General features: G+C 40.5%; 1 protein-coding gene across 1 annotated transcript in view; it reads left to right on the top strand.

Annotated features, from left to right (window-relative positions):
- The window catches only part of LOC112216299 (teashirt homolog 2), a 78,120-nt gene extending 66,088 nt beyond the window's left edge, over positions 1-12,032 (top strand). The window contains exon 2 of the mRNA XM_024376189.2: positions 8,299-12,032. Coding sequence (XP_024231957.1) covers positions 8,299-11,342 — 3,044 coding nt within the window. The 3' untranslated portion in view covers positions 11,343-12,032. The remainder of the gene's footprint in view (positions 1-8,298) is intronic.
- Positions 12,033-12,793: the final 761 nt, after the last annotated feature.

Raw genomic sequence — 12,793 nt, 5'->3', positions numbered from 1 at the left:
TAGGCTTAGTCTTGAAACATATTGTAGCTGTTTCAAGACCAAGTGTCAATGGTGTAGGTTAGTAAGGTTTTCAATGTTTTACCTTCATTCACTAACCAACATGTTGGTTGTGAATGTGGAAATGTTGTTTTGATTGCCAAAATTATTGTGATGTTTTTTGCCCAAATCAACCACCTGATGGTAGGGTATGGTCTGGCGTCATATTTGTGATCCTATCATATAAATCTGTCCATCCCAGTAGCTACATCGTGCTGCCTTTAGCACAATTCACAATCTGCCTTATTTCACATTGTCCACGTTGTCTGCTTTGAAATGTTGAGGTTCTTTATTTGATCATATTAGACTATGAAATATTGAATGTGCCGGTGTATGAAAGCAAGGCATTTATCTGCATGAATAGCCCCTGTTTAGTGAAGTAGGTAATGCGCTTTAAGTATCATCCCATTCATGCATGCAAAAATGTACACTAAACTCTGTCACATGGTTTCACACTGCAGCAGAGCCCTCCGAGATCTTAAAGCTGCAATATGTAACTTTTTGGGCGACATAGAAATGTGAGTTATAGATATGTCATTCTCGTTGAAAGCAAGTCTAAGAAGCAGAAGATCTGTTCTGTGTGCATTATTTCTATGATTCCCATGCTTAAGTTTTTTGTTTTTGCATCATTTACTTTCGATCTAGTATACCAGTTTCAAACAGCTGAAAATAAAATATGTTTGGTTATGAAAAATATATTTGACAGTGGTTTAGATGGTACAATGATTCTCTACACTAGACTTGCTTGTTTTGTCACAAACTGAAATTAGGTGAACTATTTGAAATTTTGTGATTTCTGCAACCACTGCATTCTGACTTAATCTTATTGTTGCTGGTAACATAAGTGTTCTGGGTGTATTTATGACTGTGGGGGTGATGTACTGTATCAAGCCAAATAAACCATCTAGGCTATAGGTGGAGTGTGAGAAAGATCGTAAAAGTTATTTAGGCCTACTTAATTTACAATTTTTAAAAATACAGATATTTTGTGTCTTGTCTATTACCTTCCAGTAATAGTTAACTGGATCACATAGGCTAAGCAGTTTGTGAACCCTGTAAACATGTCCCTTCATTGTTTCGAGACTGTTAGTATAAAAGACAATCTGTAAAATAAAGCAATGATTATTGAGTTTACAGTAAACTATTGGCCCGGATTAAAAATGAACTCGTGCAATGTCAGCCGTGTATCCAGTCTCAGATTGATCTAGATAAACAGCATACTGTAACCTGACTTCAACTGACTGACATCTGTCAGATAGTACATCTCTGTCAAATATTACATAGCTGGTATGTCTCTCGGTCTTATGACAGGCTTGTGCATTAAGCGTAAGTTAATACTGTACATAATGATGACTAACCACTAGAAAACGTGTAGCCATCTTGCAGACACTATGAAGTCAACAACAAAAGTATAGTTTTAGTAGATATTTGATCAAAATTACAGTACAGTGCGTCAGCCCCCCACAGCCTCTCTTTGAGATGTCTCCCTTCACACTACAAGGACTCCAACTCCATAGAGGGCTCTGGAGAGGAACCTACAACATATCTATCTCACTTACCTTATTATAGAACTGAAATCTATAGTGACGACAACATGAAACTGCTCATTTACAACAATATATCAACAAAAGTCTTGCAGAAGTTAGGGAGAAAATGTGACTCCAGAAGACAAAGTCTGTAGATTGCTTTATTTGCCCGACCTGTTTTATTAACATGTAGACACTAGAAGCTGTATTCTTATGTGGGACAGCATGGCCGGACGGACAGCACGGCCGGACGGACAGCACGGCCGGACGGGCAGCACGGCCGGACGGGCAGCACGGCCGGACGGGCGGGCAGCACGGACGGACGGGCAGCACGGACGGACGGGCCTGCTGTTTTATTAACATGTAGACTCTAGAAGCTGTATTCTTATGTGGGACACCATAGACGGACGGACAGCATAGACGGACGGACAGCATAGACGGACGGACAGCATAGACGGACGGGCAGCGTAGACGGACGGGCAGCATAGACGGACGGGCCTGCTGTTTTATTAACATGTGGACTCTAGAAGCTGTATTCTTATGTGGGACACCATAGACGGACGGACAGCATAGACGGACGGGCCTGCTGTTTTATTTTTTTCTATTTAGCGTGCCATAAATCCGGGAGATGAAAATGTCATGGAGCAAGATCATTTTCCAAAGAGGTTTTGATTGCTATGAGCGTGTAATTGATTGTTCCAAGGACAGGGGGAAATCTAGAAATGTCATAACAGTCCTGCTTAGGTCGGTCCCACTGCCAGGCAATCAATGTGAAGTAAAAAGGGATATTGATTTGTGAGCTGCGAAAACTGTAGCTTGAGACAACCGGAGAGCAGTTCAGGAAAGTGGCACAGACATGCAGACCTGTCACTGGCACCTATGAATTACCCAATTCTGTGAAGATAGTATTACCTGGGATATTCAGGGTATTGCAGGCAGCTGTCCATTAGCTAACCCTGTCAGGCTGCTCACTGACTGCCTTGTCACTTTAATGAGGGAAATGTTGACCTTCCATGGGATAAATGTTGATATCTTTACCATTACAAAGTTAATACTAACAGGCTAATAGTGGAAGTTAAATATTGTTACTGGGGAAAAACACAGACTAATTTCAGCATGCTAACTTGGAAAATGCCAAGATTGTCATACATTTTTAAATGTTTGTATTTCTGTATTCTGACATGTTTAATACCCATTCAGTATTGTTTTAACTGGGGGGGAAAAAATCATTCCTGTAAGTGTGAGAATATGATTTCTTATACCACGTCTACCACTACCCATTCACTAGGCTGTGTTCTAAAATTGCCTTGGCTCAGAAAGTGACTGCTTCTCCTGGATATTCAGGCTTTGTTGTGCCAGGGGTCTGTTCTAACGGATTCATGTTATAAACACCTCAAGTAGCTGTTTTATGATGGACACCGTAGGTTTTTTGACCTTTGCATATCCCTGTCTGAAGATATACATTTGTAGTGACACAGATTGGAGGCTTTGCAGGGGTTTATGACATGATAAATCTCAGTCCTGGCATGCCAACCCTCTCATTTTACAAGCCTAGTTAGACTGAATGCTGCCTATACCAGACTAAAAGGCACAACATTTCCTCAGAAGGTCTATTTTGTAGTTTAGGAAACATTCATAAAAGTTGATGATCAATGAAATGATGACATTATCAGTATTATTGCATCTTGTTTAATCTTGTACTGTATTTTGACAGTTGTAGCAATTGTAAACTACAGGTATTCAGTTGACGATTTACTATTAGGGTGGAGTGTTCCAGTATTGCATTGACACATTTTGTCATCATAAAATTTTAGGACCTTAATTTGAGACTGTTTGCTACAGCAGGAAAATAATCCAGGAAATGTGAATTATTATGTGGATTATGCTTAATGGACATCGATGTAGGAGTTTCTATATTTTTTTGTAAGAGAAATTCAAGTCTGAAATTTGGAAATTAGTGGAAATTACAATCTTCAGAAGCCTTTTCAAGCCTCAAATAGACTACAAGTTTTACGTTTCCTGCCTTCCTGGAAAGTTATTCTGCAACAGGTGATCAAATTATGATCATACATTTATATCAGAGATGTAGACTACAATGTCCCTAAGTAGCATCAGAGAAGGCTCTGCCCTTGCATTTGATATTGCTAATTGGCATCAACCAAGGGTTGGCAAAATGGAGTTACAAAAGAGTGTGATAAGTGGAAGTAGACATGTGGGTATCTTGGAGTCACCACTGCCTGGTGCCTTTGGATGTTGATAACCAAAGATACTGTATATAATGACGAGATGGTCTTTTCTCCGCCCTAACTATGGGAGTGGTTGTCGCAAATGTGGGAAGGCAGGCGGTCTGTGTTCCCGCATGGACGGGAGTGGAACTTCTCGCGTCACATCTTTTTCACTGATATTACTTCTGATCAAATGGGCAGGAAATGCTGCTGATAATTTCTCTCAATTTTGTCTGGAAATACAAAATATACTGAATGTAGACTATTCTCACATTCTGTTTCTTTAGGATTTAAGTTCCTTATAATTAAGTTATCTTAAGTTTTTGTTTAATTAAATAGCCATGCTGTGTTTGATAGTGCTCTATGGCAGTGTAGATAAACCTACTTGAACATAGTAAATTGTATCATCTAATTGCCATGAAATAACAATTTATTGGATGCATGTCAGCTCCATTGCTGTATGATTGCTAAATGTCTTAGTCAAATATTTATTAATGCTAATTCCTAATCCATGAATTAGTTAGAAGGTTCACTATCTGCATGAAGTAGGCTAAGTAAAGCTGTTCTGCTATATCTGCAATATGTCACCAGACAATCCTTGAAACTTCTACTTGAAAAAGCTCTTTTATCAATCAATATTTGGTAATGGTCGATATAAGTGAAAGGTTCTACAGTAATTTGAATTTGCCAAAAAAGCAATGTGCTATAATTGACTTCTGTCCATAGTCTCGATCAAGACTTTCAAAATAGAAGACTTTAACTAGAAGTTTGTCATAGGCGATAGTGTTCTTGTTTAAAGTTTACATACACCTTAGCCAAATACATTTCAACTCAGTTTTTCACAATTCCTGACATTTAATCCTAGTAAAAATTCCCTGTCTTAGGTCAGTTAGGATCACCACTTTATTTTAAGAATGTGAAATGTCAGAATAATAGTAGAGAATTATTTAATTTCAGCGTTTATTACTTTCATCACATTCCCAGTGGGTCAGAAGTTTACATACACTCAATGAGTATTTGGTAGCATTGCATTTAAATTGCTTGACTTGGGTCAAATGTTTTGGGTAGACTTCCACATGCGTGCCACAGTAAGTTGGGTGAATTTTGGCCCATTCCTCCTGACAGAGCTGGTGTACCTGAGTCAGGTTTGTAGGCCTCCTTGCTCGCACACGCTTTTTCAGTTCTGCCCAAACATTTTCTATAGGATTAAGGTCAGGGCTTTGTGATGGCCACTCCAATACCTTGACTTTGTTGTCCTTAAGCCATTTTGCTACAACTTTGGAAGTATGCTTGGGGTCATTGTCCATTTGGAAGACCCATTTGCGACCAAGCTTTAACTTCCTGACTGATGTCTTGAGATGTTGCTTCAATATATCCACATAATGTTCCTTCCCCGTGAGGCAATGTATTTTGTGAAGTGCACCAGCCCCTCCTGCAGCAAAGCACCCCCACATCATAATGCTGCCACCCTCGTGCTTCATGGTTGGGATGGTGCTTTTAGGCTTGAAAGCCTCCCCCTTTTTCCTCCAAACATAGCGATGGTCATTATGGCCAAACAGTTATATTTTTGTTTCATCAGACCAGAGGACATTTCTCCAAAAAGTATGATCTTTGACCCCATGTGCATTTGCAAACCATAGTCTGGCTTTTTTATGGCGGTTTTGAAGCAGTGGCTTCTTCCTCGCTGAGCAGCCTTCCAGGTTATGTCAATATAGGACTCGTTTTACTGTGGATATAGATACTTTTGCACCTGTTTCCTCCAGCATCTTCACAAGGTCCTTTGCTGTTGCTCTGGGATTGATTTGCACTTTTTGCAGCAAAGTACGTTCATCTCTAGGAGACAGAACGCGTCTCATTCCTGAGCAGTATGACGGCTGCGTGGTCCCATGGTGTTTATACTTGCGTACTATTGTTCGTACAGAGGAATGTGGTACCTTCAGGCATTTGGAAATTGCTCCCAAGGATGAACCAGACTTGTGGAGGTCTACAAAAATTCTGAGGTCTTGGCTGATTTCTTTTGATTTTCCCATGATGTCAAGCAAAGATGCACTGAGTTTGAAGGTAGGCTTTACATCCATAGGTACACCTCCAATTGACTCAAAGGATGTCAATTAGCCTATTAGAAGCTTCTGAAGCCATGACATCATTTTCTGGTATTTTCCAAGCTGTTTAAAGGCACAGTCAACCTTGTGTATGTAAACTTCTGACCCACTGGAATTGTGATACAGTGAATTATAAGTGAAATAATCTGTCTGTAAACAATTGTTGGAAAAATTACTTGTGTCATGCACAAAGTAGATGTCCTAACCGACTTAAACAAGAAATTTGTGGAGTTGTTGAAAAATGAGTTTTTTATTGATTCCAACCTAAGTGTATGTAAACTTCCGACTCAACTGTATGTATAAAACAATCAATAAAACATGTCTCTGTACTCTGACAACACTCCCTCTCCAGCATGGGGGGAAGAGGGTGTTTTGGAGGCCATCAATGATCTCGGCCAATCCAGAAGTTTCTCTTGTGGTTGAGGGTCATAGCACATTTGGGAATCTCTGGTGTGCTGCGTGGCTCCTTGTTCTCCATGTTTGTTTTGAAGTTTTGTGTCCCATGACCATCTTCATCCATTAGCTGGCAACCAGTTCACCTCTAGAGCTTGTCCTGAGGCACTTGTGAAATACTGATAAAAAAAACAGTATTTTTTTCCAAATGCGAAGGAGGATGACATTCTTCATTCTATGGGCTGACCCAGTGTTCTGTAGTACTTGGAGTGCTCCTTACATTCAGCATTCCATAGAGTGCCCCTAAATCAAAGGTGAAATATTACCCATATTAGATGCATAGGTTCCTAAACAAGGCCGTTGTGTCCTTTTCATGTTTATCTAAAAGCACATCTGCCATAACTTCTCCCAAAATGCAAATTTTCCAACATGAATAAGAGAACATACTGCAAGATGTCTCTTCAAAAGTATTTTTTAAGTAGTTTGTTTTCATATTGTAGACTGGCTAAAATTGAGAGGGACCTTAATTCAACAGAGAAGAGTTTGACTGTTTTGTATTGATAATAGTTTTACTGATTAATTTACTGTATGAATATCTGATCCTCCAGCCTTGTTCAAAACGGCTTAATATGCTGTATCACATGTAATGCAAATTAGATGATGTTAAATATGTCAATTAGAAAAATTGTTGTTTAATTATCAGTTAATTGATGCAATAACATTGAGCCCCATGAGTGTGAACAAACAGGTGAATAATGAAATGGATAATTGCCGTTTGAGACTGTCAAGGACAATATAACAATGTGACAGATTGCCAGCAACTTCTAGAAATGTTAGATAATGATCTTGTTATGATAAATACATATATTTTCAACAATTTACTGGTTCTTTGTTGTGCTGTGATTCATGTGTTAATAATTATCCAGATTTAGGTTTACATTTGCATAAAGAATTCAAATGTCACTGTCAAGAAAGACTGTCTCACTCTGTAACCACTTAAATGGAGACAGGATACATTTCATCTCATTTTGAAATCTGAAATGTAAGTAAACCCCTCATCTTGCAAGGCTCAGGCTTTTTAATTTATTCATAGAACACTTGTGGAATATTAGAATATCGCTCAGTCTTCGTAATTTGCTGCAACACAATCTGGTGGATCCAAGCATGGAAAGATATATTATCCAACTGAGAAAGCTTCAGTTTTTTCATTGCAAGTTCATTGCAGTTTGGAGATACTCATAATCACTTTGGAATAGGCCACTTGCAATAACACTTAGTAAAACCCTACAAAAAATCAGTTGCCTTTTGCCTGTCATTGGCCAACGATTGTTGTAAACATTTCAACATGAGGCAGGGAAACCTTTGACACAGCACTAAGTCAATGGCCCGCCGTGAATCACAAGGAGCTGCTTGACCTCTAGTAGTTTGTTAAAAAAGGTATGTGACATCCACACTGTTGATCCTCTCATGATCCCCTCAGGCCTGCATTGTGCATGTAGCCTTGTGTGGATTTCACAGTTTCTCTGAAAACGGAACAAACAAAACCTATTGTTTTGACGTACTTTGCATATTTTTCCACTCTTGGAAATATTTCAAATGCTCAGAAGTGATTGCAACTCAACTAATTTCCCTCTCCTATGGTGATTTCTTACTATTATGTAGTCTAAACAGAGATAGGGGTCTTGTAATGAATAACCTCGATATCAACGATTCAAATTTGGCCTTAGAATTCTATGGTCACTCCCACTATGGGAGTTGCCTACTGAGTCAAGTATTTGTCATCATTTATCACATGACTGTGAGGCGTGGGGAGGGTTACAAGGAAGATGTTGTAGATTAAGCCAATGCCTATGCACCGGGAGTTTCTCCCGGTCTTTCTTTATTGGCTAACGAAGACACAGTTTGACGCGTTGGTCCACCAGATCTTCATTGGACGGAAGTGTCTGGGAACGAGATTATGTGAAGCTTAATAACAAAGGCCTCTAAATTGTATCTCTCTTTCTCCTTCTTTTTCAGTATACGAGCCTGATGAACATGGCGTCATGCGAGAGACCATCCCTGAGGATAACAGAGAGAACGACACTCCAACTGAAGAGAAGACGAGTCCCAAGGCCTCAGAGGACAAAGAGATGGACAACAAAAGCAGCTACAGCTACCAGGACTCCCCCGTCAGTGTCCTTTCCCATCAAGAAGCCGAGTTGGAGTCGCGTCTTAGCGACGCCAGCGATAGACTCTCACTCTCAGACTTCAAAAGTTCCTCACCACCTGAAAGCCAGAAGGACGAGGGGAGCAGCGGTTCGAAATACAAGGATGACATGCACAGCAGCCTGGAGAAAATGAGGGCCGCCTATGCTAACTTCCTCTCAGATTCCTACTGCACAGGGATCGGAATGGACTTGAAAATTAGCAAAACTCCCAGCAAGGCTAACTGTGACAGCACCAATGTTAGCACCAAGAGTGAATTTGACTGGCATCAGGATGCACTATCCAAAACCTTCCAGCAAACACACTCCCCAAAGCCTGTGTCCAAACCCAACCTCTTCAGCTCGGTCCACCTCTACAGACAAAGCAGCAAAGCAGGTGGGACAGTGTTTACAGGGGCCAGCCGTTTCAAGTGTAAGGACTGCAGTGCAGCCTATGACAGTATTGTGGATTTGACAGTGCACATGAACAAGAGTGGACATTACCAGGACAACAATCATGGCAAACCAAGCAATGCCTCCACATCCTCTTCCAAATCAAGGAAACGAAATTTGCAAGACATGGAAGGGAAAGAGGATGCACAAAAAGTTCTGAAGTGTATGTTCTGTGGCCATTCTTTTGAGTCCCTCCAGGACTTGAGTGTCCATATGATAAAAACTAAGCATTACCAAAAAGTACCTTTGAAAGAACCTATTCCAGTACTCTCACCGAAATTACTGCCACCAGCAAAGAAACGGACCTATGAGGCCAACAGACCTTGTTCTCCTGATTCTACCACAGGGTTAGCTGGCTACAGCGAGGCCCAACGGTCCGCTGCTATTTCAAATGCTAACAGTAATCGCTATGGTTATCAGAATGGGGCTAGCTACACTTGGCAGTTTGAGACATGCAAATCTCAGATTCTAAAATGCATGGAGTGTGGAAGCTCACACGATACCCTGCAACAACTCACCACTCATATGATGGTCACTGGACATTTCATGAAAGTTACAAACTCAGCCTCTAAGAAAGGGAAACAGTTAGCTCTGGATCCCTTGGTTATAGAAAAGATGCAGGTATTAGCTGAGCCGCTTGCTAACGAAACTGATGGCGATAAAGTGTCTCCAAAAACATATTCCCCAAGGGTCAGTGAGAAAGATAGCCAGAGGGATGACACATTGGACAAAATGGAAGAAAGTGAAGTGAAAGATGACAAGGCAGACAGTGAGGATCAAAAGGCAGGGAACAGGGTGATTAAATATCGCTATCTTCGTGAGGAGGATCTGGAGCAGCAGGGATTGTCAGGTGGAGGAGGGGATATCCTCAAGTCTTTAGCCAACACAGTGGCCTCTGCAATCAACAAGGCTCAGACTGGGACCCCCAGCTGGAGTGCCTACCCCAGTATCCACGCTTCCTATCAACTCTCTGGGATCATCAAGAGCAGCACTCATCTCTCAGCGTCTCCCCCCATTCAGATAAAGCACACGTTCAACCACAAGCTGAGACCGATCGCCCCAAAGGGGAAGTTTCTTCAGGGTGCTGGGGGAGTTGACACTCCACAGCAACCGTATCGAAAAGCGGACACCAAGAAAGAAAAGATTGGCATTAGCGATGGTAAAGAACGTCTGAATATTAAGTTTGATCTGGTGGAGAATAATGACAGCGATTGTCAGGACGATTCCTCTACCTCTTCAAAGCTCAATGCAGACTGTCTGAATGAAGGGAGTGATGTGATCAGAGGGAAGTTGAGCCCAGATTTCTCAGACAGAGGCAAGACACCAAGCCCTCCTGCCACCGGTGGAAGAAGCACTACTTCAGAGCTTGTCAATGACACCCCGGAAATACTCGGCATAAACCCTCTAAGTGCACTGCAGTCAGTTCTGAACAGCCATTTGGGTAAAGCAAATAAGCCCACCAATTCAAGATCTGAAAATAGTAAACCATCTGCTCGCTCTCAATCTATATTAGCTGAACTCAACCAGAGTATGGAGAAACCAGCAGTGGTGCATGCTACCCCTGCTAGGAACAGCGCTAACATTGCCTTCCTGTTTGCTAGCAATGATCAGCCAATAGACCTGACAAAATATAAACCTAACAAGCCAAGTTCCTCCCATCTACAAACCTTTGCCCCAATGCCACAGAAACACGCTCTGTCTGACATTGCTGACATGGTTAAGGTTCTTCCTAAAGCCACCACACCAAAAGCCTCTATGCCATCAAGGATACCCACCATGAAACTGGAATCAGACGTGAGACGCTCTGAGGACGTGTCGGCTGAGGTATACTCGGTTCACAAGCGCAAGGGAAGGCATTCGAACTGGAACCCCCGACATCTTATCATCCTCCAAGCCCAGTTCGTCTCCAGCCTCTTTCTGACTTCTGAGGGCAAGTACTTACTCTCAGATCTTGGTCCTCAAGAACGAATGCACATCTCTAAGTTTACTGGACTGTCCATGACAACCATCAGCCACTGGTTGGCCAATGTGAAATACCAACTTAGGAAAACAGGGGGGACCAAGTTTCTGAAGAGCATGGACACTGGCCATCCAATCTTCTACTGCAATGACTGTGCTTCCCAGTTCAGGACACCACCAGCATTCATCTCTCACCTGGAATCACACCTAGGGTTCCAAATCAAAGATATGCGCAAATTGCCTATTGAGCATCAGACGAAGGTAGAGGAGCCAGAACTGTCAAAGGCTCTCAGTGTCCGTGCGACAGAGACGCTAGTCACAGAGGAGGATGTTGACACTAAGTTCAAATGTAAGCTGTGTTGTAGGACATTTGCTAGTAACCATGCAGTTAAACTCCACTTGAGTAAAACTCACAGCAAATCACCTGATAACCATTCACAATATGTGGAAATGGATAAAGAGTAGGATTTGTTCATTTTTGCTATCTTTTTTGTTGTTGTTCATTTTTGAAACATTGGTTAGATATTTCAGCCATGTTTCCAGTAGCATTGTGTATTATGAATAAAGACATTGAAAACATTTGATTGAATATGACATGGACACACTGGCTAGACTAAATCCTAAAATGTTAAAGAATACACCAACTTATACCTTTGCACCCTTCTCAAATGCATCACCAGTAATGAAATGTATTACTGCTTGAAATATAATTGCTAACGTTTGCATGCAATAGCTCTGGCTATGACTACTATTTATTTGTATAATATGTCAAGTTTCAATTGTATTATTACAAAGACAATGTAATGGATAAATTGTAATGTTCATCTCCAATGCTACACCTTTGTAAAATATGCAGCTGTTTTAAACAGGTAGCCAGACACATGTTAACACATTTATTGCACTGTACATTGAACTGTACAGTGAATTGCTATGTAAAAATGTTTTGTGTTTCATTGATAGAACAGAAAAGCACTTTAATAAATGTTAAATCACCAGTTTAGACTCAGATTATGTACATGAACCCAACAAATATAGACAGGTTGGAAACAAGGAAAAATCTAATATAAATGTGTTTCATTTTAAAAGGATGACATTGACAAATGATACCTGCACCTTCTTTTTTTTTACCAATTGAAATAAAGAATTAACATTTGATACCAGACTGTGTTCATTTTAAGTTTTCATGAGTCTCCTGTACGTCTCCTGAAATATTGTAAATTAACAATATATGCGTAGATCAATGTGTGGTTGGGAATGACTGTGTTCTTCATAACAAGTAGACATTTTCTTCAGCTCTTTTATTTCACAGATATAAAATATAATTGCCTGCTAAATTCATAAACATTTTACACAATTTATCTCTCTTCTTTCCAGCAATCAAGTCCCTCAATTACCACCACCATCAAATCTCTGTTTAATAACAGGCGGCTGACATTTGATGGCAAATGGAGAAAAGCACATGGGCTCTATGGTGATTTGAATACTGTGACACCAACTTGCCCTCTGTTGGAAATGAGCAGGCAATCACAATTGTTCATCAGATGACTCCTAATGCAGTTAAAGTATTCAGCTATAATTTCTTCTTGCATTTATAATTACTGTCATATACCACACACCTCAGTGAGCAGATTAAAGCTATAAATTATGTAATGCCTCGCCTCACCAATGGATCCCCTAATTCGTCTGTAGAGCCATTATGTTGTAGAGCAGCAACTTATTTTAAATTGAGACCAGCACAAATGATCTAAGATATGGGAAGATTATAGTGGGAAAACTGATTGCAATATTCAGATCATTTGTGTTTATTCATGGAAATTAAAATGTGAGATTGAATTGTCTTATTAAAGAGGAGATATGCCTCAGTACTGCTGCAGTCGTAAGCATTCAGAATGTCACAATTTTGCTTAAGTTCCTTT

The sequence above is a fragment of the Oncorhynchus tshawytscha genome, linkage group LG16 (assembly GCF_018296145.1).
Source record: "Oncorhynchus tshawytscha isolate Ot180627B linkage group LG16, Otsh_v2.0, whole genome shotgun sequence".
NCBI lineage: Eukaryota > Metazoa > Chordata > Actinopteri > Salmoniformes > Salmonidae > Oncorhynchus > Oncorhynchus tshawytscha.
The sequence above is the reverse complement of the archived record's forward strand: the minus strand, read 5'-3'. Positions and strand labels throughout refer to the sequence as shown.